At 36.3% G+C, this 27,419-nt stretch overlaps 2 protein-coding genes, 1 long non-coding RNA gene and 1 pseudogene across 4 annotated transcripts in view; 2 read left to right on the top strand and 2 right to left on the bottom strand.

The window, feature by feature from the left end:
• Window positions 1–846: 846 nt before the first annotated feature.
• LOC107551077 (major facilitator superfamily domain-containing protein 9-like) lies at window positions 847–11,135 on the top strand. Of its 2 annotated transcripts, XM_016232570.1 has the most exons (8): window positions 847–1,061; window positions 2,266–2,353; window positions 3,402–3,445; window positions 4,416–4,545; window positions 4,626–4,835; window positions 5,547–6,423; window positions 9,284–9,289; window positions 11,125–11,135. In XM_016232570.1, exons 1-6 carry the CDS (start codon window positions 894–896, stop codon window positions 6,398–6,400), a joined length of 1,494 nt encoding a protein of 497 aa, XP_016088056.1. In that variant the 5' UTR covers window positions 847–893; the 3' UTR covers window positions 6,401–6,423; window positions 9,284–9,289; window positions 11,125–11,135. The 2 variants fall into 2 exon arrangements, with proteins under 2 accessions (XP_016088056.1, XP_016088055.1); XM_016232569.1 differs by lacking the exons at window positions 9,284–9,289; window positions 11,125–11,135 and having other exon boundaries at window positions 848–1,061; window positions 5,547–6,999.
• LOC107551076 (sodium/hydrogen exchanger 2-like) lies at window positions 8,207–21,419 on the bottom strand (annotated as a pseudogene).
• On the bottom strand, window positions 12,922–14,368 carry LOC107551078 (uncharacterized). The gene is made up of 3 exons (XR_001604724.1): window positions 14,178–14,368; window positions 13,897–13,979; window positions 12,922–13,403 (listed from the first exon to the last, which is right to left on the bottom strand). It is a non-coding gene; the product is annotated as an uncharacterized lncRNA (long non-coding RNA).
• A 1,772-nt stretch (window positions 21,420–23,191) lies between the features above and the next one.
• Window positions 23,192–27,419, top strand: part of LOC107551052 (type I inositol 3,4-bisphosphate 4-phosphatase) — a 33,370-nt gene continuing 29,142 nt past the window's right edge. Inside the window, exon 1 of the mRNA XM_016232542.1 lies at window positions 23,192–23,287. The gene's annotated coding sequence lies outside the window, so the exon portion shown is untranslated. The remainder of the gene's footprint in view (window positions 23,288–27,419) is intronic.

A 27,419-nucleotide genomic window follows, 5' to 3' on the forward strand; every position in this document is an offset into this window, starting at 1 on the left:
AGACAGACAGACAGATAGACAGATAGACAGATAGACAGACAGGCAGACACGCAGGCAGACAGACAGAAAGACAGACAGATAGACACAGACAGACAGATAGACAGAAAGACAGACAGACAGACAGATAGAATCGGGTTTGTATATTTCAAAACAAAAATAAACATTCAAACAAAAATATTAATTAGACATTTATGAAGATATAGATAGGCAGACAGACAGACAGATAGATAGGCAGACAGACAGGCAGACACACACACACACAGACAGACAGACAGACAGACAGACAGACAGATAGATAGATTTTATATTGTTTTGAAATGTTGGTATTATCATACCGATTCATGTAATTTAATGATGCAAATGGAATGTTTTAGAGTGAAACACACCACAAATCATCACATAACTCATCAAATCCACTGTTTCTCACTGAACATCTGCGTTGTTCTTTCCCGCCAAAATTACGGAACTTGCTAAAGATCTACCAATTATTTCCAAGAAAAGATGTTTTGTTTAAAACATTTTCATTTCCTTTGAGAAAGGGACGAAAAATTGAGAAACACTCAGTCTGAAATATTTCAAAATAAACGCTTAATTTTAGAAGATCACCTGCTAATACCAGATTCATTGTATTCGCAGTTCAAATACAGCGCGTGTCTCTGTTAGACGCGTTCACTGGACTGTACCATACACAGGAGATCCTGTACATTATATTAACCACCACTCGGCGTTTTACCACGAGAAAACTCGCCCATTCGAGCGCACGAAATGAGTTACTTCTTTTATTGAAGTGATTAAATACAATCAGCCAGGGATATTCGTGATTTCCAGGTGGGTATTACTCTCAGAGCACATCGCGCGCCGCTTTTAAAGGGACAGATGGTCTAACCCTCGTGATGTTTCGTCAAGAACAACAAAGCAACGCTGTCCATCGCTTCCGCTTTGACTGTCACTGCACTAGTCTCTGTCAATGCGGGAGAATGAATAACTCTAAATGTGCCATTACCCACAAACGACGGAGACCAACGCGGATCATACGATGCATATACATGGTGGGATTCATGGTGAGTATGCTATTTTGTATTTGGAGAGGGTCTTTTTTGTATGGCATTGATAGCAATGACACATCAGTTTAAGTGCTGTCAATAAGTGTACATACATCTGATGTCCCTGTTCTGCACATGTGATCCATATTCTCATATTCCCAGTGGCACATGAAAAAGATTTCCAATTTGTAACACTTAGAAAAAAATAATTTGCTAAAACTGTTGGAGTGTTGTTTTCAAGGGCTCATTGATAATGATATTTTACCTCTCACGTGATGTCTCAAGCCAGTTGTTAGTGGTCTTCATGATCACAATATTGTCACATTTGCTTTTTTAGCTTCCCATATTTAAATCAGGATGCCTTGGCAATTTATATGTTTTTGCATCAGTAGAAATATTTTGTCCTGTCTGTGGATTTTGGCAGCACCCATGAGAAAGAACTGTCTCGCCTCTTCTTCCCCTCTCTGGCACATTGAATTCTTCCTTCCTGGCTTTAATTCACTGGTAGTTTTTGTTAGATTCAAAGTTTTAGTTTAATAGAAAGTGCCGTGACACTGGATTGAGATACGGTGTGACTTTAATCAGGTCCTTGGCTGGCATGACTGCATATAAAAATCCAGATAAACAAGCTCAGTGGTGTATGGCTTTTGTTTAAGTTGCCCCCTAAGTTGCCCTATTTATGCCAACTGCTGACATTACTGTAATGACAGCTGACACCTTCATTCATTCATTGTTTTTTAGCAAGCTGTTGAACTACTTCCACAAAGCACTGTAATGTTATTAGTTTTAAATAGAAGTGTGTTTTTTCAGCTGTCAAGGAATATATTTTACCTGATTAGGCTGTTTTATCTTTGGAAAACTTCACATCTTAATTGTAACTATGAGTTTTAAATGAAAATGTATTGATTTTTTTTCTTTAAATGATGAATCAAGTGGCAAAATGCATTTTAGAACAATATTGAAATGATCTTTAAATGTCATAGAAACTTTTTATATAGGTCTGTTTTGCAATTCAGGATTCATGTAGGCTAATCAGTAAATTTAATTCCATATTCGTACCATTTCAGAGTAAATCTGCTGAAATTGTACTCTAATCATAGCCTTAAATATGTTATAGGGAAATGCTAGAAATCTATTTATTAAGCTTTGATTTGCTGATGTATAAATCCATGGTGTGTGTGTGTGTGTGTGTGTGTGTGTGTGTGTGTGTGTGTGATTTCAGGACCTCTTTGGGGTCAGTATGATTATCCCTTTGCTGAGTCATCATGTGAAGTCTCTAGGAGCAAGTCCTACAGTGGCTGGGATTGTAGGTAAGTCTCTGTTGTTGTTAAATTCCATGGTGGCACTGAGATCCAGTATTAATAACATATTTCACTAATTGTTGCCTGTTATGAAAATTAGCTTCTTTTGGTGTGATCCAGAGAAAAAGGTCACATTTAGGGATCTAAACTATATAGACTACAATACAATTAATTTGCATAGATTTGTATAAAAATCTACCAAGAAATGGTATGTATTGAAAACTCCCTTATAGAAGTCAGTTTTATTTGCCTGTTTATTATTACTGAAATAGCTTATAGCAAATAAATTGCTAAATTTCACCCTCAGATTTTAAACCAGTAATTACTTCATGTATTTATTAGACATGTAGTTATATTAAACAAATCCTAGTAAGAAAAAAAAATAGGCATGATCAAGTTGTGTTTAGAAGGTGCCGACTAGATCATTCAATATTTGCACGTTGGTATTTATTAATAGGATGCCATCATGCCATCCCTGTCAAACTCCTATGAATATTAAACAGCACTGTTTTAATGCAAGAAGACAATATTTTTACTCAGAAAAAGGTATGATCTCAGTGTTCAATAAACAGTTTGATTAATAATCAGAGTCAGAATGTTCATTCTCTCACAAGAATGTTGCAGCTGTAGGTCTGAATAATGATTTTTGAGGGTGCACAAATGGAACAATTGACATTTGTTTTTCTAAATATATACGTCCAATTTTGTTGAATTCTGCACATCCTATTCTCAAAAGGACCAAAGTCAATTCACTTTTCTTACTTTTTCAGTCAACAGATGACTTAATAGCCGGCGGATTGTAATTTTTAGACAAGCAGGTCTTTGAAATCACCAGCACATTGCCTGCACCTCGTCTCTGATTAAAAGGGCTGGATGGAAATCACCAGCTCAATTGATATTTCATGAGTTCATGAGGCAGGCAGCTGAGATTGTGATCACAAGGTCTTCTTACCTCAGCTATTTGATTGTGAAACTAAAATTATTCTTTTGTTTAGTGGTTCATTTATTTAGTGATGTTAGTAATGATAAATAAAAAGACTGTTTTCCATTGTTGCAGGATCTACATATGGAGTTTTACAACTCTTCTCTAGCACTGTGGTGGTAAGTAGTGATTTTATTTTTAGTGAGCAGCATTTGCTGCTCTAATATGATTATCAATTTGCTGCTCTCAATTTAATAATCCATGTTTACCTCATCTGAAATGTCTCCATGGAAACTAAAGCACGTATCACAGTAGTTGTTTATTACAATTAACATTACAGGGAGCCTCAAACTGCAGATTGCTCTAACGTGTAGAGTGTGTTACTGTAAAATGAGTCATCATGTTACCATTGACAAACACACTGGCACACACATATTTAAACTGGTTAAAGACTGAAGGGTCACGGGGCTAGTTAAGAAGTGAAGGAGATGTTTGTCTTCTCTTGGATGTTAAGCATGGAGACAGCAGACAGGAGCAGTGAACCTCTTTGACATGCCTGAAGGCCAGAAACAGAGAGAACATAGTAAATCCAATTTAAGTTTTTATTGCATTACACCAGTGTGCAGTGTCTGCAGATCTGTGTGTGTGTGTGTGTGATACCTCAGTCTAATGAGTGCTGGTATGGCGATGCCTGCAGTGCTTGCCTCAGGGCCTGAGCTGTTTCATTTGTCAGGTCCGATCTGTCTGCCTGTAGGCTATAAACTGTAGCTTTCTTTGCAGAGATATGCTTTCCTTTAATAAACGACTAAGATTCTCATTCAAAGGTTCTGCAATTAATATCACACAGAAAATGTCCTACTACCTGACGGATATCACTGAAATTGGTTTCCTGAGATGTCACATCTATGTCTGTGACAGCACTAGGTTCTGTATATAACAAAAAGAATCTGACCTTGGGTTGATACATGTCAGTCATTATTTAAAGTAAAACTTTTAATCTGACATTATTGCAGGTTTTTTTTTTTAGCAACACAGGCACTATTTTTGGAATAAGCACCTCAAAGTTAGTAATTACAGGGCAGTGTTATTGATAATGGCCTCTTTTATATATTTCATTGTCTCTTATATGTTGTATTCGCTGGTTGGCAGGGAAGTTGGAGTGATGTGGTAGGGAGGCGCTATTCACTACTGACCTGCCTTTTGCTCAGTGCCTTTGGATATGGCCTGCTGGGTCTGTCCACGAGTATTTCACTCTTTGTGCTGGCCAGGATACCAGTGGGTAAGTAGTGGCATACTTTGGTTGATATTGCAAATTAGGAAGTGCAGTATTTCTGAAAATATTCCCTTTCCTATTTAAAGGGCTCTTTAAACACTCCCTGTCTATCTGCCGAGCGCTCCTGTCAGATCTTGTGTCGGAGAAAGAGCGGCCTTTAGTGATGGGCCACTTTAATGCAGCCTCAAGTGTGGGATTCATCCTGGGACCAGTGGTGGGGGGATATCTCACTGAACATGAGGGCGGTTTTTACTTATCCTCATTCGTCTGTGCAGCCATTTTCCTTCTAAATGCAGGTGAGCAAAACTGACAGTAGTTAAATTAATAAATGAAGTAACTTATTCCTTGAAAGTACAGACAAGTATAGATAAACCCAGTGTTTTCTGAGATTATTTTGTAATAAATTAAAGGGACGGTTCATCCAAAAGTTACATTTCTGTCATTGCTTACTCACCCTCATTTCAAAATCACATGACTTTCTTCCACTGGATACAAAAAGAAAAATGTTGAAGACTATCCGCCATGCAGTTGCAATGAATGTGAGCTGAACTTCTAAAAGAACACAAAAGCACCATAAATAATTATAAAGCGACTTCATATGTACAGCATATGAACTATATTCCAAGTTTGAAGCCAAATCATGACAGTTAAAATTATGATTAAGTACTTTACATGATTTACATACTTCAGTATGTCAACACATCAAAATAAGTACTTCTTTAAAGCATGACAAAGGATTATTAAAACAATGCTTTAAAATGTACTTTACAGAAAAACATTTAAATCAATATAATTATTGTTGTCACTTTCAAGATTTCAGTCATGAAAGTGCACTCTGATGAAGTGACCTTTTATTTCCTTAATATTATATTATCTGCCAGTACAGTTTTTTTTAATAATTTGTGTACACTGCAAGTGCACATTCAGTACAATTAAGTGCACTTCTTTTTCACAAGCTATCCCTTCAGATGTCTGCTACAAAGCTTATCCAAATGTTGTTTTCTCAGGTTTGGTCTGGATGTTACCTTGGAGTGAGACGCTAAATCACTGTGTTGATGCAAACGCCAACAGTAAAACCAAACCCAGCAAATCCTACAATGAGATAAAAAACTCGGTCCAGCAGAACTGCTCAGACAAAAACCACATTCGCCATCCTAATGCATCAGCAGTCCGTAGTCAAACAAATGGAGGCTGGGGCTGGAGAGACATGTCTGTCGTCCAGCCTGCCTGGAGACAGCTGACCTCAGTGTGGATACAGATCCGCATGGTGGCTTCCTCCGATATGTGGGACGTGTTCCTGGTGCGTCTTCTAATGGCTATATCCATAATGCTGTACTACAGTAACTTCTCCTTAGCCATGGAGGAGCGTTTTCAGCTCAAACCAAAGGTGACGGGCTATTTGATCAGCTACAGCAGTATGTTGGGGGCCCTTGCTGGCTGTTTGGTGGGACCCGTCACACACCTCTATGGCAACAACATGTCTGCTTTATTGTTGCACTCTACCGCACTCACCTGCACGCTGATCTTCCTATATGCCACGGCACCCAACGTCTGGCAGGTCCTGCTCACTTCCACGTTCTTTGCCATCTCTACCACTATCGGACGCACATGCATCACTGACTTAGAGCTACAGCGTGGGGGAGCCCAAGCTAGCGGGACGTTAATTGGAGTGGGACAGTCAGTCACAGCTGTGGGACGGGTCCTTGCACCACTGCTGTCTGGTCTGGCTCAAGAAGTCAGCCCCTGTGGACCTCCTAGTTTGGGGGTTGTGCTGGGACTGGTAGCTGTAGGTTTGCTATTCGTGAGGACTCCTAAATGGGACAGTAAGACAAAAGTTAAAGACAAGAGTCCCAAACAATGAGGTGAAAACCACTCAAAGTGACTGTGACGGCAGCTGTCTTTGTTTCCTCTCAGGTGATGTAATCGTTTTTTTGGAGAATGTGGGAGTTTGGATCTTTATACCAGCTACTAAATGTCACGATGTCTATGTGAGACACCCGTCGGTACGGCTGCTTCCTGTGCCGCCATGCTGAAAGAGAGCAACTGCATGTGCAAGTGTAGACTTGACAGAGTCTGATGCAAAATCTAGTAGGATTTATGTTTATATCAGAACATTTTGCTGTTAAATGGTTCAACACCAGTGCCAGAACTAGTGTAAAGTCAAGCATATTCTACTTCAAAGCAGCAGATGTGGGACATTCATTGTTGATGAATGTGTTATATAAAAATGTTTTATGTGTTGATTTTATGTCTCCTGGACAAATTTCAGACTAAACGTTACATAAACAAGAAAGGTACATGCTTCAAAGAAAACCATTTAACCACTGTTTATTGTTGGTGCACTACAGAATAATCACTTCCTTCTGTGTTTTAAAATGTAAAGTTATACAGTTGCCCCAAAAGGCTAGCAAAAATGTTTTTATTAAAACTGTACAAAAACTTAAGAATAGGTCACGTACACTATTATTCAAAATTACGTGTGGGGTCAGTAAGATTTTTTTATTATTTTGAAATAATATTTCTATTCAGCAAGGATAGATTAAATTGATCAGAAGTGACAGTAAAAACATAATGTTACAAAATAATTCTATTACAAATAAATGCGGTTGTTTTGAACTTTCTATTCATCAACGAATCCTGAAAAAAGTATGGTTTTCAACATCGATAATAATAAGAAATGTTTCTTGAGAATGATTTCTGAAGGATCATGTGACACTGAAGACTGGAGTAATGGTGCTGAAAATTAAGCTTTGCCATCACAAGAAAAAATTATACATTTTAAAATATGCTCAAATAAAAATATATATGTATTTAAAATTGTAATAATACTTCAATATTACTGTTTTTAATCCATTTTTGATTAAATAAATACAGCCTTGGAGAGCATAAGAGAACTATTTAAAAAAATCATTACAAAATCTTCCTGACCACAGACATTTGTTGTGTCTGTGTGGGAAATGTTTTCTTATTTTTGTTGTCTTTGTTTTGTTTTGGTTTTTATCGCCATCTGATTTGATCTATTTACAATTATTATTTTAAATGTAGGCTTTTTTGTTATGAATACCAAGGTCATACATATAATTACACAATTTTTAAAAATAATTTATTTTAGAGAATCCTGAATCTACACAAAATTATGCTGTTATGCTATTGTAGTTTATTTTATAGTTCATTTAAAAAGTATGTGCTGCATGCCAGGGTCAAATGATCTCCTACATTAGAGGACTGTTTGTGTAATAATATATTTTACTTTAATATTTGTGCCCATGTATATTTCACAGTAAGATTAATACACACAATATTAATGTTATGTCCTATACAGAAATTTAACTTTCATGAATCAAGTAGTTGCTTATAATGTGGAAAGAAAATAATTTGTTTAAGTTGGCATTTTTATATTTATCTGTAAAATAAATAATTTAACTTAAATACAGTTAAATCTGATAAAGAGCAATATATCCTAAAGTTTCCAAAAGTTAAATTTCAATTCAGCAATAATAAAAAAAACTTATAACAGCATAAAAATGACAATGCACCAATTTATCAGTTTTACCAATATCAGTAAAATGCATGTAAAGCAGTATGTAGCCTAAGGACCAATATATACGGAATATTACAACTTCTGATAGCTTTTATGTAAAGTCCTTACATAGGAATATTTTGTGACTGTGTTTCACATGGAGTAAGTTCTTTCTGTTTTCTCTAGTGTGGTTTAGTTTTTATGGGTTTCTTTTAAAGTGATGGGATCAATTCCACAAGTAATAGCAGTCCAGCTGCATTAACAGGTCGTGTGGTTTATGTGGCAGCCAGTGTGGTCTCCTCATCAAAGGGTGCTGCACATCACTGTTGTTCTGCATGTGGAGACAACCGTGACTGCTGCTCCTCACCCTCACGGTCTTCGTCACTATAGTTTCTAGATGAGCCATAAGGCAGACGTGAGGTCTGATGTCCTGAATGGCTGACGTTTGACCCCAGATGTGTCATCCTGTAGCCCCTCTGCTTCTCATTCTGTTCAGCCACAATGTTGACAGAGGAATTAAGCCACTTGTGGCCTGAGAGGCATCAATACTGTAGATGATAGTCTCTGTGGATGCCTGGACGTGGGCCTGTTTGACGGATAGTCGATCTCCGATCCAGTATCAAAATCTCCTACAAAGACAACAGAGTAGTGTACTGTCTATATTACTGTCAATACAGCTGCTTAAAATTAATATAGTTATGAAAATCATTTGACTTACATCAATGTAATATTTTAAACTCCCACTAGATGGCATGACAAATTATGCATTAGCCATATACACAACCACACCAACACATACAGGCCATAAAAGCTGTTCTTAAACCTTCTATGAATCAAAGAAAATATGTCACAAAAAATATTAAGCAGCGCAACGGTTTTCAACATTGATAATAGTAAGAATTGTTTCTTGAGCAGCAACTCAGCATATTACAATGATTTCTGAAAGACACTGAAGACTGGAATAATGGCTGCTGAAAATTGCGAAAATAGCTGCTGAAAAATGAAACTTGTATGTCATTTGCAATCTATATATAATCCATCTGATTGTGCTACAAGAGCCAGGGGGTCAACTAGAGATGGTTGAATGATGTAGCACTGCTATAAATCAGTATATTCTCTCACCAGTGTGACCAAGTCTCCCTGGATGAAATCCAGAGTTCAGACTCTGACCCATGGGCAGAGAGAAAAACTTCTGGAACAGCATTCTGGTGGTAGAAGAGCAAGGAAAGGGTCAGTGACAGAAAATAAGACTCTCATTTCCATATTTAGAAGTGTATATACTATATAGACCATTATGTATAACTTTGTGTTCTGATTTTAGATAGCATTCTTTAGGTCTTTTCTTGTCTTATATCATTCTGTACCCTGTATAAATAAGTGCTTATTTATATAGTGTTACATACAGTGCCATGGAAGCTCTTCCAGCTCTGAGGTTGCGTCATAAGCTTGTGTGGCGTCTCATCAGGATCTCCCTGGCTGTGATATCACTGGGTAATGTATGCTTATTGGTGTAAGACACTGTCTGTGAAGCATAATGGATAAAAATATAGATTGTGAAATATCACCAAAAAATAACATTAGAAGCAGCAAAATAAACATGAACAATTTCAATGTCCCACTACTTATTCCACATACCTATACTACAAAATTAAATCATTTGAGAAGACACGGAAATTTTCCATAAACACATGGTAGTCTTTGTTCAGTGTGCAGGCCTTATACACTGAATTTTTTTTTTTAATCTATATATACAGTATCTATCTATATATATATATACTTTTTGGACTGTTACCAAAAACCCACAATAATTTCTGCAATCAGTAAAGCTAGGTAGTATGTGTCATCAAAATGAAAATACTATTTAATCATAGACATTTTTTTTAATTTTTTCAAATTGAGATTTGTTTTTGACAAACTGAACAAAATCAAAACCATTTAGATCGATATAAAAATGCACTAAAAATAAATGACACTTTTTTTTCTTTTTCTTTTCGGTGTAGATCATACAAATCTATAAACCTGGCACAAAACGGTTTGTTATTTCTGATCTAGGTCAGTGCCCTAAAAATAATCAATTTCGTAACTAATTTCTTTGTATGAACATTTGACTGCTTTTTTCCTTTTTTAATGGTGGCGTTTTTTTTTTTGTTGGTGTTGTTTGTTTAGTTTCTTTCAGCAATTCCACTATTGTAAATTCAGGACATTCTGTCATAACTCACCCTCTGTCTGATCTTGTACATGTTCTTTGATAAGAGTTCATGCATATTTGTCACATCAGATGACAAGAACTTCTTCCTGGACTTTGAGGCATACTTTCTTTCTTCGCTATTGTAAAATACAAACAGAAATCAATGGGAAGAATTATCATTGTGATGCCCCTGTGACCATAGACCTTTACTGAAATGACTGTTGTATAAATGTAAGCTACATCAATTCAACCAAAAATAAGAGGCAAAAACTGTTTCAGAGATTCCTGAGAAGAGGCGGACAAGCCAAGAAGTTACAGTGCAAAAAGGAGACGTACTGCATTAAATTAAATTAAAGAGGGAGCTGCACTGATTTCACCGGACATATTGTCCAGTATGGCGTTCTGAAGCTCCAGTTTCTTATACAGAGCCACAATGCTTGACTCGGGATGATTATCACGGATTAAAATCTTGCGAATTATCCGGTTATTAAACTTCATGAACCTGGCAACCAATGGAATGAATGAATCTCAAAATCAATATCACAGTATAACAGAGTGTACGTTGGATTTTGTATGTTGATATTTAACTCCCACATTTACACTGAGTCAAATTAAATGTCCTTTATCCATTCATATATTTTTCCAAAATGAAACAAAACAAAAGAAACCTAGGGTAACAGCTGTGGTAGTATCTAACAGGAAACAGTCTTTATGACAGATACATTTACAGAAGCCTAAGGCTGATTGGGGAACACATGTCCACATGACAAAGCAGTAAGACCAGTCTAACCACTGGCACATTTTGGGAGACTGGTGAAATGATAACAGAGAAAAGTGGAAACATGACACTAAAATACTTCTGCTAAGCTGGTGTCAGCAGAGAACTGTTTTCCATTGAAAAGCTGTGTAGTGAAAAAATAGCTTAAATGTAAGAGTCTAACTCCTACTTGTCTTTCCAGTAGTAGTGACTCCACTGTCCACACAGATCTTCTATGCCAGCAACAGTGTGCTCCATCAACTGAAACAGAGTAACTGAATCAAAATTAAACTGATCTCGATTACTGATTAAGCATGTTTAAATTAAATAAATGAAACCACTGAAGACATACCCTTTTGTGAATCTCATCATTGATGGTCTCCATGTTTCGATTTGTCTTACGAACATTCATTAATTTTAGAAGGGGTCTTATAGTAATTCCCTGCATTAAAACTGTACAAAAACTTAAGAATAGGTCACGTACACTATTATTCAAAATTACGTGTGGGGTCAGTAAGATTTTTTTATTATTTTGAAATAATATTTCTATTCAGCAAGGATAGATTAAATTGATCAGAAGTGACAGTAAAAACATAATGTTACAAAATAATTCTATTACAAATAAATGCGGTTGTTTTGAACTTTCTATTCATCAACGAATCCTGAAAAAAGTATGGTTTTCAACATCGATAATAATAAGAAATGTTTCTTGAGAATGATTTCTGAAGGATCATGTGACACTGAAGACTGGAGTAATGGTGCTGAAAATTAGGCTTTGCCATCACAAGAAAAAATTATACATTTTAAAATATGCTCAAATAAAAATATATATGTATTTAAAATTGTAATAATACTTCAATATTACTGTTTTTAATCCATTTTTGATTAAATAAATACAGCCTTGGCGAGCATAAGAGAACTATTTTAAAAAATCATTACAAAATCTTCCTGACCACAGACATTTGTTGTGTCTGTGTGGGAAATGTTTTCTTATTTTTGTTGTCTTTGTTTTGTTTTGGTTTTTATCACCATCTGATTTGATCTATTTACAATTATTATTTTAAATGTAGGCTTTTTTGTTATGAATACCAAGGTCATACATATAATTACACAATTTTTAAAAATAATTTATTTTAGAGAATCCTGAATCTACACAAAATTATGCTGTTATGCTATTGTAGTTTATTTTATAGTTCATTTAAAAAGTATGTGCTGCATGCCAGGGTCAAATGATCTCCTACATTAGAGGACTGTTTGTGTAATAATATATTTTACTTTAATATTTGTGCCCATGTATATTTCACAGTAAGATTAATACACACAATATTAATGTTATGTCCTATACAGAAATTTAACTTTCATGAATCAAGTAGTTGCTTATAATGTGGAAAGAAAATAATTTGTTTAAGTTGGCATTTTTATATTTATCTGTAAAATAAATAATTTAACTTAAATACAGTTAAATCTGATAAAGAGCAATATATCCTAAAGTTTCCAAAAGTTAAATTTCAATTCAGCAATAATAAAAAAAACTTATAACAGCATAAAAATGACAATGCACCAATTTATCAGTTTTACCAATATCAGTAAAATGCATGTAAAGCAGTATGTAGCCTAAGGACCAATATATACGGAATATTACAACTTCTGATAGCTTTTATGTAAAGTCCTTACATAGGCCAGTTAAATCTGATAAAGAGCAATATATCCTAAAGTTTCCAAAAGTTAAATTTCAATTCAGCAATAATAAAAAAAAACTTATAACAGCATAAAAATGACAATGCACCAATTTATCAGTTTTACCAATATCAGTAAAATGCATGTAAAGCAGTATGTAGCCTAAGGACCAATATATACGGAATATTACAACTTCTGATAGCTTTTATGTAAAGTCCTTACATAGGAATATTTTGTGACTGTGTTTCACATGGAGTAAGTTCTTTCTGTTTTCTCTAGTGTGGTTTAGTTTTTATGGGTTTCTTTTAAAGTGATGGGATCAATTCCACAAGTAATAGCAGTCCAGCTGCATTAACAGGTCGTGTGGTTTATGTGGCAGCCAGTGTGGTCTCCTCATCAAAGGGTGCTGCACATCACTGTTGTTCTGCATGTGGAGACAACCGTGACTGCTGCTCCTCACCCTCACGGTCTTCGTCACTATAGTTTCTAGATGAGCCATAAGGCAGACGTGAGGTCTGATGTCCTGAATGGCTGACGTTTGACCCCAGATGTGTCATCCTGTAGCCCCTCTGCTTCTCATTCTGTTCAGCCACAATGTTGACAGAGGAATTAAGCCACTTGTGGCCTGAGAGGCATCAATACTGTAGATGATAGTCTCTGTGGATGCCTGGACGTGGGCCTGTTTGACGGATAGTCGATCTCCGATCCAGTATCAAAATCTCCTACAAAGACAACAGAGTAGTGTACTGTCTATATTACTGTCAATACAGCTGCTTAAAATTAATATAGTTATGAAAATCATTTGACTTACATCAATGTAATATTTTAAACTCCCACTAGATGGCATGACAAATTATGCATTAGCCATATACACAACCACACCAACACATACAGGCCATAAAAGCTGTTCTTAAACCTTCTATGAATCAAAGAAAATATGTCACAAAAAATATTAAGCAGCGCAACGGTTTTCAACATTGATAATAGTAAGAATTGTTTCTTGAGCAGCAACTCAGCATATTACAATGATTTCTGAAAGACACTGAAGACTGGAATAATGGCTGCTGAAAATTGCGAAAATAGCTGCTGAAAAATGAAACTTGTATGTCATTTGCAATCTATATATAATCCATCTGATTGTGCTACAAGAGCCAGGGGGTCAACTAGAGATGGTTGAATGATGTAGCACTGCTATAAATCAGTATATTCTCTCACCAGTGTGACCAAGTCTCCCTGGATGAAATCCAGAGTTCAGACTCTGACCCATGGGCAGAGAGAAAAACTTCTGGGACAGCATTCTGGTGGTAGAAGAGCAAGGAAAGGGTCAGTGACAGAAAATAAGACTCTCATTTCCATATTTAGAAGTGTATATACTATATAGACCATTATGTATAACTTTGTGTTCTGATTTTAGATAGCATTCTTTAGGTCTTTTCTTGTCTTATATCATTCTGTACCCTGTATAAATAAGTGCTTATTTATATAGTGTTACATACAGTGCCATGGAAGCTCTTCCAGCTCTGAGGCTGCGTCATAAGCTTGTGTGGCGTCTCATCAGGATCTCCCTGGCTGTGATATCACTGGGTAATGTATGCTTATTGGTGTAAGACACTGTCTGTGAAGCATAATGGATAAAAATATAGATTGTGAAATATCACCAAAAAATAACATTAGAAGCAGCAAAATAAACATGAACAATTTCAATGTCCCACTACTTATTCCACATACCTATACTACAAAATTAAATCATTTGAGAAGACACGGAAATTTTCCATAAACACATGGTAGTCTTTGTTCAGTGTGCAGGCCTTATACACTGAATTTTTTTTTTTAATCTATATATACAGTATCTATCTATATATATATATACTTTTTGGACTGTTACCAAAAACCCACAATAATTTCTGCAATCAGTAAAGCTAGGTAGTATGTGTCATCAAAATGAAAATACTATTTAATCATAGACATTTTTTTTAATTTTTTCAAATTGAGATTTGTTTTTGACAAACTGAACAAAATCAAAACCATTTAGATCGATATAAAAATGCACTAAAAATAAATGACACTTTTTTTTCTTTTTCTTTTCGGTGTAGATCATACAAATCTATAAACCTGGCACAAAACGGTTTGTTATTTCTGATCTAGGTCAGTGCCCTAAAAATAATCAATTTCGTAACTAATTTCTTTGTATGAACATTTGACTGCTTTTTTCCTTTTTTAATGGTGGCGTTTTTTTTTTTGTTGGTGTTGTTTGTTTAGTTTCTTTCAGCAATTCCACTATTGTAAATTCAGGACATTCTGTCATAACTCACCCTCTGTCTGATCTTGTACATGTTCTTTGATAAGAGTTCATGCATATTTGTCACATCAGATGACAAGAACTTCTTCCTGGACTTTGAGGCATACTTTCTTTCTTCGCTATTGTAAAATACAAACAGAAATCAATGGGAAGAATTATCATTGTGATGCCCCTGTGACCATAGACCTTTACTGAAATGACTGTTGTATAAATGTAAGCTACATCAATTCAACCAAAAATAAGAGGCAAAAACTGTTTCAGAGATTCCTGAGAAGAGGCGGACAAGCCAAGAAGTTACAGTGCAAAAAGGAGACGTACTGCATTAAATTAAATTAAAGAGGGAGCTGCACTGATTTCACCGGACATATTGTCCAGTATGGCGTTCTGAAGCTCCAGTTTCTTATACAGGGCCACAATGCTTGACTCGGGATGATTATCACAGATTAAAATCTTGCGAATGATCCGGTTATTAAACGTCATGAACCTGACAACCAGAGAAATGAATGAATCTTAAAATCAATATCACAGTAGATAACAGCATGTACTGGATTTTTGTACATTGATATTTAACTCCCTCATTTAAATTGAGTCACTGAATAAATGTCCTTTATCCATTCAGGTCAATTTTTTCTAAATTAAACAAAACATAAGAAACCAAGGGTAACCACTGCACTAGTAACTAACAGAAAATAGATTTATGATAGATACATTTACAGAAGCCTAAGGCTGATTGGGGAACACATGTCCACATGACAAAGCAGTAAGACCAGTCTAACCACTGGCACATTTTGGGAGACTGGTGAAATGATAACAGAGAAAAGTGGAAACATGACACTAAAATACTTCTGCTAAGCTGGTGTCTGAGTCACTGAATAAATGTCCTTTATCCATTCAGGTCAATTTTTTACTAAATTAAACAAAACAAAAGAAACCAAGGGTAACCACTGCACTAGTAACTAACAGAAAATAGATTTATGATAGATACATTTACAGAAGCCTAAGGCTGATTGGGGAACACATGTCCACATGACAAAGCAGTAAGACCAGTCTAACCACTGGCACATTTTGGGAGACTGGTGAAATGATAACAGAGAAAAGTGGAAACATGACACTAAAATACTTCTGCTAAGCTGGTGTCAGCAGAGAACTGTTTTCCATTGAAAAGCTGTGTAGTGAAAAAATAGCTTAAATGTAAGAGTCTAACTCCTACTTGTCTTTCCAGTAGTAGTGACTCCACTGTCCACATAGATCTTTTATGCCAGCAACAGTGTGCTCCATTAACTGAAACAGAGTAATGGCATCAGAACTAGCTAAATTGATCTTGATTACTGATTAAGTATGTTTAGATTAAATAATTGAAACCACTGAAAACATACCCTTTTGTGAATCTCAACATTGATAGTCTCAAGGTTTCGATTTGTCTGACAAACATTCATTAATTTTAGAAGAGGTCTTAGTAGAGGTCTTTAGAAGAGAAATAGTATTTGGATACTGTACACTACCACATTTTTTGAAAAGAATTAATGCTTTTATTCAGGAGCATTAAATTGATCAAAAGTGACAGTAAAGACAATTATAATGCGACAAATGATATCTATTTAAAATAAAATGAACTTTTGAACTTTCTATTCATCTGAAGAATGTTCTGAAAATGTTTTACACACTGAAAAAAAATGTTTCATTCATTCAATTAAAAAAAATTAGGGTAATGATTCACATATATTTTTTAACTTGAGCCAATGAAAAATAAATAACTTGCCCAAAGGGCAACAGTCTAGGCTAGGGTATCAACAGTCTAGCTCTAGTTATGGGAAATTCAGACCTCAGTTACTCAAATAATAACACTGTACTTGTAAACATGGCTCATATAAAGAAATTCTTGGCTAGTTTACACACAAGCACTCCTAAGCAAGACTCATTCGCTCTTGTGAGAAGGTACAGTACCTGAATGAACACTGTGAAGATGATGACGACAATCGTGCCTGTGATGAACAGCTTCTTGCGACCAATGCTGTCTAGAGTGAAGGCCAAGGCAAAGGACACAGCACCTCTCAGCCCACCATAGGCCAAACCAAACTGATCTTTGAAGTTGAAAGGAATTGTGCGGAAGCCTGTGTCTTTATGAATTTGAATCATTCACTCAACTGATTTGTTCAAAACACGAGCAACTGTGTGTTGTTCTGTGGAACAACTGTGGAACTATTTCTGTTGGAAATGGGCAAACTGGCAATATTGTGTCAAACTAGGTTACTATTCATTTCTCGTGTGTTGAATTGTTGTGTAAAAACATTATCACACTTAAAATCATGCTGTTTCATGTAATATTCTTTAATTATAACCGATGACAATAAGGAAGCGTCCGGCTTCTATTAAAAACTTCCTATTAATTGGGAATTCTTTCCACAAATGATCTCCCATGCCCAGGCCTCTCCATAGCAGAGCAAACAGCAGTGTAAAGAGGATGTAGCACCAGTTCCACTCGTGCTCTGTTGCTATAGTAACAACACCCAGAAAGAAAGAGGAAAGAAGAAGATCAGAGTTTCCGACCCACTTCCAACCATCTTAATGACATGCCGAACAGTGGTGCAGGAGTGCTGGGACACATTCTCCTCAACGTAATCAACGTTTTTAGGTCCCAACTGAAGACACATTTTTTTTTGTCTGGCCTTTGAAGTAGAGAAAGTTTGACTTCGAAACCTTTTATAAAGTTTGTTTAAATGTTTGTTTATTTGTGTATAAGTTATGTGTGTGTATTTTATTTTATCCTTCATTTTGTGAACCACTTTGGGCAACAAAGTTGCACTTGAATGTGCTATATAAATAAATGAAGTTTAAGTTAAAGTTGAAGTAATACTTCATAGTCAAGGCACAGATTACAATACTGTAGAAACAGTGCTAATTACATTTTTATTATCTTCAAAAATGCAGGTAGGAGCCCTTACTTACGCCATGATGCTGGAAATGGCAGAAAACTCAGCTATGAGGTAGGCCAGGTAGCTGTACAGGAAGATCATTAGAGGCTCGATCTCTCTCACTTTTCCTGTAAAGTGTGTGGTGAAGGCTGCCACAATGCCAAACGGTACCCCGAAAAGCATACCTCCCAAACCCACCACAAAAGAATGACCTATGTGCAGAAAAACTTCTCCAGCTTCAACCACCTCCATCACTGCTACATGATTGAAAAGACTTCAACATAAATAATACACAATCTGATACAAAAAAACACCACAAACGTATAACAAAAATATGCTAAACTAATAAAATAATAACAAAATGGGATGATTATTAAAGCTGCTCTAATAGAGGGGTAGCGCATTCTGACAAGCTCAATGCGGCCATCAGGATGCACTACCAGCTTAAACAATGAGGTCAAATTCATGATTAAGGGTGGGGAATTAATGACAACAGAATGTCAGGAGGCCAGTTTAATGCCTCATCTGCAGGATGCTCCTTTTCACAGTCTAAAGTCCACGTCATTACAGGGAATGATCACCTCCTGCTGGCTGGACTAAAACTATAGCTGCAGCAGCAAGCTACATTTTCACAAATGGTCTCCCACCAGTGTACGACCAGGCTCTGGCCTGCTTAGCTGTAGCGAGGAGCCAGACTCTGCCTACTGCACGCCACAGCTGCATTCGTATCCTGTGCCTTAACACATGCAGGCATCCCACAGTAAAACATTCACTAAGACTACTTGCCATGTTCACAACAAAATTATCAAATCATGTGAATTAAACAATGAAAGGCATAATTACAGTACTCAGCATAAACGAGTTAACCCCCTCTGAAAGTTAACAAATTCCGCAATTACTCTTTACTTAGAAGACATCTTAGGATTGTTTGGCAATATAATATTCTGTCAACAAGTCTGCTTGATTAATTAACAAAAAAGCATGCCAAACTTATTCAGGAAAATAAGATTTGAGGACATGCTATTACACATTTATAGAACTGAATCAAGCGTGTGTTCATATTTGCAACCATTTGTTTAAACAAAATTGGCTAATTTACTTATTTTACAGATATCCTTTTTCATATTTTCTCTGTTTTTATAAAGTATATGTTTATTGAATATCAATTTTGCCATCTCTCCATGAATTGTTTTAGTGATCATTAAGGGACTAAATGTATTTGTTTAGAGGTGGTGTACTTATTTATGCTGAGGACTGTATATGTTTTTTGCAGCAAACAAATATTTCAATCATTGAGTGGGGAAAAATCAATAATGCTAATATACAAGCACGGAAGCAAATACTTGTAATATTAACTGTACATTAACTTCTATATTACTGTAGAAAGAAGCAAAAACAATAATGCTAATATACAAGCACGGAAGCAAATACTTAATATTAACTGTACATTAACTTCTATATTACTGTAGAAAGAAGCAAAAGCACACAGACTTCTCTCTTACTGTTCTGTTACTATTCCTTTTCTACTATTCTGGTTAAAATGTAATAAAATAAGAAATATAGTTAAGTATTAATAAGTATTAAGTATTTGTTTTATGTTTGACACAATAAAGAAAGGTGGCATTGTTCATACACATTGTGTTTACCACTGTGTTTTAGCCTGTATCAAATGACCGAGTAGTTACACTGGCTTGTGTTGAGTTTTGGATTTCAAATAATCTGTTACTAGGGCAAGATTTGAAAGGAGATTTTATATGAGCGTATTTCTTTTGAAACAAATTGTGATAGTTTTTGATTAATTACAAAACACTGGATGTCTTTCTGTATTTTCACAGGTACATGTACAGTGTCTTCCAAACAGTTCTTGATCAAAGAATATTTCTGACTGATACACCAAGTAAAAGCAAGTTTCAAGCACATATTTTCAAATGGGAGTATGCCAATATATGGCTCATAAGTCTCATTCTTTGTCCCCGACATTTCTATGACTCACACACTCTTAAAAATAAAGGTTCTTTATTGGCATTGACACTTCCATGAAGAACATTTAACATCCATAGAACCTTTCCATTGCACAAAAGGTTCTTTATAATGGAAATGGGTCCTTCAGATTATTAAAATATTTTTCACAAAAGAAAAAAATGGTTCTTGAAGGTTTTTTGGGGAACCCAGAATGGTTCTTCTATTGCATCACTATGAAAACCCCCTTTTGAAATCTTTAAAACTTGGTTTTGTACATCTACAATCCATGTGCACACATGACTTACCACAGTGACAGCATCATTGAACAGGCACTCTCCAAATACCACAATATAGAGCTGCTCATGGACGCTGATGTCCTCATACACAGTAAGCACAGCCTGAGATGATGGAGGCAAAAAGGAGGTTCTCCTGCAGGTTAATATCCTGCACACCAAATGCCTCAATCTGGCAGATGGCAAACAAGCAGATGCCAATGCCAATGGAATTCCACAAGATGACAACAACAGCAAACCAGAGCACCGTAGCGAAATTCTCAAAGAAAGGCCGAATGGGCATAAAGTAGCCTGAGTCTAGAACAATGGGTGGCAACATATAGAGGAAAAAAGCATTGGAGGTGAGCACTGCCGGCGGCTCCTTGTGCATTGAGTGCATTATGCCCCAACTATGAGACCAATGGAGATCAGTAAACACAACTCTGGCACCCAGACCGTGATCTTATGGTAAACATGGAAACCTATTCAGAAAAAAGCAATACTTGTTACTCGTTACTTTGTGTGTGTGTGTGTGTGTGTGTGTGTGTGTGTGTGTGTGTGTGAAACCAGGGAAAATTTTTGAAAGTACCCTATTCATTAATCCTTAAATCTAATTTACTGTATCTTTTTTAAGTTACTAGTAGCCTACTTTTTAAATAGTAGTAGTTTTTGTTGGTGTTATTGTTGTTTTACCTTTTTACCATTTTTAAATCTCATTATTAAGACTCTAATTTAACTATATAATAAAGATGTCTTTCTGTCTAGCTATTTCATATTACAAGTAAAAGTGCCTATTGTAAATTGAGATAAGAAATGTTACTGTAACCACCTGCATAGTGTTTCACAAACGAGTGTTCTCGTGTATCTGATAAATAAGTTGGGTACTAGTAAAACTGGAATAGACTCAGTACTGGACAACTTAACTAGTAATAAAACAAATAAGTAGGCTACTAGTAACATCAAAAAGTCACTAGTAGTTGGTCTAAAAGAATATATGAATATAACAACTTGCCGTAGAATGTGTAATCGCTCACCTATTTTGGCAAAGGACGCAAGTAGCACCCATGAAGTAATCTCAAACGGGATCTGAATGCGGGGGTAGTTCAGTGTAAATACCGCTTTGGTGGTTTCACCCGGGTCAGGGTCAGGACCAGTCTCCTCCATCGGGCTCCAAGGGGGAAGTTTAGATGGAGAAGTAGGAGTCGGTTTAAAAGGAACATCGACGTTTGCTCCGTATCCAAGATATGCAAAAAATTACGCACAAAATTAAAAAGTTGAAAGGCATCCTCTCATTAAAATTAAGCACCATATTTTCTCAAAATATATACATATGCCAGAAGCTGACATATAAAAAGTACACTGTAAAAAATTATTGTGATTTTAACAGTAAAAGACTGTAAAAATGCTACAGTAAAAACCTGTTAACTGGTTAACAGTAAGTTTCCATACTATATTCGGTGAATAAATGTAATTACATTTAATGTAATTTTACAGTAAAATACTGTTAAAAATACGGTTTTTGGATTTGTACATCTTTTTAATGTGTATTGCATTATTTCAGTTTCATGTGTGTCACCATGATGGTATTTAGTGTTTGTGTGAATGGCACTGTGTGCACCTTCTATATGTGAGTATTGCCCTCCTCAGCTCGTAGAAAAGCTGTTTGTGATGAGCTTTGCTTCATCATGTGGCTTTCTCATCACCACCAGTTTTTGGTGGTTATCACTGCATTACAATGATTCAAAACATTGTATCTTAGTATTAGATATTAGATATATAGATATTAGTACTTCAATATGTTGGTTTATTAACATTACATCCGTTAATGAAATACGGTATTTTATTGTGAATTTAAGTTAAGTCTGTAAAACCTAAAATGTTGCTACCATATTTTTACTGTGAAGTTCTGGCAACCACAGCTGCCGGTATTTTACCGTAAATGTCACAGTTTTTTTTTTTTTTAAGGCTGCCACAATGCCAAACGGTACCCCGAAAAGCATACCTCCCAAACCCACCACAAAAAAATGACCTATGTGCAGAAAAACTTCTCCAGCTTCAACCACCTCCATCACTGCTACATGATTGAAAAGACTTCAACATAAATAATACACAATCTGATACAAAAAACACCACAAACGTATAACAAAAATATGCTAAACTAATAAAATAATAACAAAATGGGATGATTATTAAAGCTGCTAGTACATTTTAACAGTGTTACCTTCATCTACGTCCCTATTTGTTGAGTAAAGCGCACACACTCTTGACTTGAGTTTTGGCTCTCTGTTTTAATGAGCAGGTGTGTGGTCAGATGGGGGCCGGCTGACTACCACACCTGATCTGTCCTTGCCTTTGAAATAGTAGTTTCGCTTTCCTCTAGTTCTCAACCTGGCAACCTGTTCCTCTCTGCCATACAAACACTTCTGAAGTAAAACTCATAGGAAGTAGTTTCACGAGCATTCAAAATGAGTGCATCAGTGCGTTACAAAACAATTATCCATAGTTTCCGACAAAATAGTAACAGTTATTAAAATAAAACTCCCGTGCTAATTTAAAGGTTTAGAGGTTTTAAAAAGAAAGTAAAAATATTAATGCAATTATTTTATTTTAACCATAGGCCTACTGGGAAAAAAATCTAAAGATTTCACCTTTATTCAACCTAAACTCGTGTATGTTAAATGGCTATGTTATTATGGCAGGTGCCACAGAATGTTGCAGAATGGAAGAGTATACAGTAGTACGGTGTCACAGAATGTATATTTCACTTCGTCCACCTGCAGTTTATTATGTAGAAGTGCTTGGCCGTAACCACTAGATGGCAGTCACGGGCTTCCGTTACCGCACCTGTCACGCGCTCGTTCAAGTCTGTAAATTACGCACCGAAACATTTTCATGAGGCGTTTTTTAACACAGGCAGACGAATAAACAATTTTTAAAAAACAACATGTTTCAAATCTTACACGGACAACGCATGGTCTCTGATTCCCGCGATCTGTGAACGGGGCGGGGCTTAGAGCAACAACTCGGACGTGATGCGCGGTGACGTCACATCAGGGCGAGTCCAGAATGCAGCGCAAACGAAGGAATTGCGGAGACCGCTGTGTATCATAACACTGATCTGCATATACCGTCAAATCATGGAGCATATCGGTGACTGAAACGTAAGTGATCCCTGCTGCATTTGTAAAAGCTGCTGATGTTCGCAGTCCGGTCGTGTGGCAGCACACAGTTAACCGCTTGGAAGGAAGCGTTGAGGAAAAGAAATCAATTTTCTTTTGATATGCGTGCGCACAGTCTGTTATATGGTGTGTGTGTGTGTGTGTGTGTGTGTGTGTGTGTGTGTGAGTGATGATTAGCAGATCAAATTGTTTGTGTGCTATTGTAAGACATAACGGAGGACGCAATCGCGCTTTCTATTCCGTCACGAGCATTAACCCTGTGAGCGGTCCAGATGTGGTCAGCTTTTGCTGCTGCAGTAGCTGAATTATTTTGCAAGATGCTCCAATAATGTTCCTGGAGGTAAAACAATCAGCTGGGTCATAAATAGTTGTCTGTTGATATTATTTTCAAGATGGCTTGAACACACTGCAGATGGAAACCTAGACCATATGTGACCCTGGAGCACAAAAGCAGTCTTAAGTCGCTGGGGTATATTTGAAGCAATAGCCGAAGTACATTGTATGGGTCAAAATTATAGATCTTTCTTTTATGCCAAAAATCATTAGGATATTAAGTAAAGATCATGTTCCATGAAGATATTTTGTAAATGTTCTACTGTAAATATATCAAAATTTAATTTTTGATTAGTAACATGCAGATGTATAAATCTCAATAAAAAAAAAAATTGGCCCTTATTACTGGTTTTGTGGTCCAGGGTCATTATATATATACATATATATAAAAGGCTTTACTTTCTTCTGTCAATGCAGGCGGCACAGCTGTAATAAAATACACTCAACAGCATAATCACTGAAGCTACAACGCGAACAATCCCATTAGCCTGCTGAACGAATAACTTGTGAGCCGGTTCTTTTTAGTGAATCAAAGAAACCTTCTTTTTGATCAATTAATCAATAATTCTTTTTGAATCAAGAACAATTATGAGTCTGAACTGTTAGTACTGAATCAATCTTGCTTGCTTACTGAACCGTAACTTACTAGAGTTCTGGAAACAGTGGTAGCCTACTTTATTCAAATCAGTGAATGAAATTCGGTTGTTTTAGTATTCGAATTTGATATATAGTTAGGAAACATTTTACAAACTAGCATTTATGCCACCTTTAAAATACCTGTGAAAATATTTTTAAAATGATGCGTAAACACCTTTTGCAATAATTGTATTACGTTAGTTACTGATATGCATTCATGCCATGTCGTAAAATTGGCCCTTATTACTGGTTTTGTGGTCCAGGGTCATTATATATATACATATATATAAAAGGCTTTGCTTTCTTCTGTCAATGCAGGCGGCACAGTTGTAATAAAATACACTCAACAACATAATCACTGAAGCTACAACGCGAACAATCCCATTAGCCTGCTGAACGAATAACTTGTGAGCCGGTTCTTTTTAGTGAATCAAAGAAACCTTCTTTTTGATCAATTAATCAATAATTCTTTTTGAATCAAGAACAATTATGAGTCTGAACTGTTAGTACTGAATCAATCTTGCTTGCTTACTGAACCGTAACTTACTAGAGTTCTGGAAACAGTGGTAGCCTACTTTATTCAAATCAGTGAATGAAATTCGGTTGTTTTAGTATTCGAATTTGATATATAGTTAGGAAACATTTTACAAACTAGCATTTATGCCACCTTTAAAATACCTGTGAAAATATTTTTAAAATGATGCGTAAACACCTTTTGCAATAATTGTATTACGTTAGTTACTGATATGCATTCATGCCATGTCGTAATTACTGTTTTCGAGACATTCACAACACATGACATTCTACTTCATGCACATGCACCCCTTGCACTATCAATGCCTAAACATAGAGCCTGTTGAATCTGAGGTGGTCAGGTGGCACAAGTGGTAAAAATAAATCTTTTCCAATAAGTTTAAATGGATTTGTACCTTTTTTAAGCCATTTTTTTCTAAAAGTGTGCATCATCTTTTCAGTCAGATTCTTAAATTGAATCAGTCAACTAGAATAATAAGTCATTTGGGCTGTTACCAAGCAAATGAAATCAGTATTGACAAAATTAATCTTTGCAATGCAGAGAAAACCCAGAAGCTGCATTAGAAGGGGCATTTAGATGCATTTACACACTGTTTAATGCAGGACTGTTTTATCCTGCAGTTACAACTGCAATAATACTGTTTTGATATTTTAAACATAAAACGTTGAATACTGATATTTGAAATTATAAAAAAAAAAAATTAAAAGATACTTTAAATGTGAAATTAAAACTGCAAGTAGGTGGCAGCGAGTCACTGTTAATAAGTGAGTCATTGCGATTGAACCGAATCATTTAAACGGTTGATTCATTCAGGAAGGAAACACCATCATGTTGCTCAGAGATGCAAATTGGAATCATATTTGTTGGCGAAATAGAGCAAAAACAGTAAATATTGTGTCAACAATTTAAGTGTCTTAATACTAAATTCGTGTTTATTGAACTGCAGTATAACTATTAATTATATGAAACTATATGAAATGAAATAAATATATACATTTCTGCCCCCATATCTTGATTTTTCTTATCATTCTAAATGCATTTTATTAAACTGAATCATGCAGTGAAAGAACGTTCACTGGTGTAACATACTAGACTTCCTATTGCCTTAGCTAACTTTAGCTAACTTACATGGTAGCTCTCATGAGACATGGATGTTAGCAAGACAAATTAAATATATTTGTCTTTTGGATAATTAGCTGTAAATTCGATGCACAGGTAGCTTAGTCTTTTGTTCATCACCACTCACCTCCACAGCAAGACAAACACAACTGGAAAGGGAGGGAGGGCTTCACTTCAGCGGCTCTCTGTCTGTCTATCTGTGATGTGCCGATCAATGTGTGCTACACTGCTGTGCTGCAGAGACGTGGGGAAAGGCATCGGAACTCGACAGAGTTAATAAACCTGACCAGATATTTTGAGTTTTTATTTGTTTGAAAGGGAAAGCTGTGCGCAAACAGAAACATACACATGAACACATACATATATTCATTTATAATAAAAAAAGGCACTTTCTCTTGAGGAAGAAAAAGGGCAGGTGCTCAAGCCCTCTTTGATGTCTATGTTAGTTGTGTTATTTCACTACCATTCACAAATCCTCTCCCTTGGCATCATGGGATAGTAAATTGTCCACTGAATGTGCACTTAAGAATCTCACTGATAATAGTAGGTCATCTGGGTATTTATTGCTTACTGTTTCATGAGTACTGTGACATACTACTCTGTTCACATACTGTTTTTTTGGCTACAATATAGTACTGAAGTATGCAATCTTGGATGGCGCCAAGTTTTACGTATGTCACATAGCTGGATGAATCTTTGATAGCTCTGATGACAACATTTTGATTCGACATCAACCCTATGTCGTAATCAGCCTATAAAAAGATGCATGTGTTGGCACCTTTAATGTCATTCGGTATGTTTTCACTGTAAAAACAAGGGCCTAATTGTCTCAAGGCTCCTTCCTCAGTACTTTTTGTAGTAGTTGTTCTTTGTAGGATTGCCTTTTCAAATGCGACCAGCTCTTGTTGTTACATGTATGAAAAGTTCACAGTTCTTTAACATTATAATCAGTACCTGAATTAATGGCACTATTGACTGGTGGAAGATGCCAAACACTCACATGATGCACCAAGAACAGTCCATCAAAGCCTACCAGCGAAAGATCTGGGTCACTAATGCAAAGATTAATTTATTTGTCCTTGTTAGAAGAACTGGAGGATCTGGAGGACAACATTTATTTGTCCTTGTTAGGAGAACGTCTCGGTTACGTATGTAACCCTCGTTCCCTGAAGGAGGGAACGGAGACGTCACGTCGGAGGACCGACGAATTGGGATCTCGCTTAGAGGGACCAATCTACTTCGAGTGTAAACTAAACAAGCCAATGCAATTCCCTCGGTCAGGACGAAGAACAACTGGCCCGTCTGGGGATGGAGTCGCCATTCTCCCGGGAGCGCAGCTCGGGACAGCTCGTCGGCTGTCCGGTTGAGCAGCCCAGGAATGTGAACAGCACGAAGCGACCTCAGATGCTTCTGACTCCAGAGGAGGAGGTGGCGGGCGAGTTGCGATAAGCGACGGGAGCGCAGACCACCTTGTCGGTTGATGTACGCAAC

Source organism: Sinocyclocheilus grahami, unplaced genomic scaffold, assembly GCF_001515645.1.
Source record: "Sinocyclocheilus grahami isolate Dianchi unplaced genomic scaffold, SAMN03320097.WGS_v1.1 scaffold413.1, whole genome shotgun sequence".
Lineage (NCBI taxonomy): Eukaryota > Metazoa > Chordata > Actinopteri > Cypriniformes > Cyprinidae > Sinocyclocheilus > Sinocyclocheilus grahami.

Excerpts from the sequence above, each read along its gene's own strand:
- LOC107551077 (XM_016232570.1), top strand. The coding sequence starts at position 894 with ATGTTTCGTCAAGAACAACAAAGCAACGCTGTCCATCGCTTCCGCTTT. Across the intron at positions 1,062-2,265 it reads TATACATGGTGGGATTCATG|GACCTCTTTGGGGTCAGTAT; the intron begins GTGAGTATGCTA and ends GTGTGATTTCAG. Across the intron at positions 4,546-4,625 it reads GCTGGCCAGGATACCAGTGG|GGCTCTTTAAACACTCCCTG; the intron begins GTAAGTAGTGGC and ends TCCTATTTAAAG.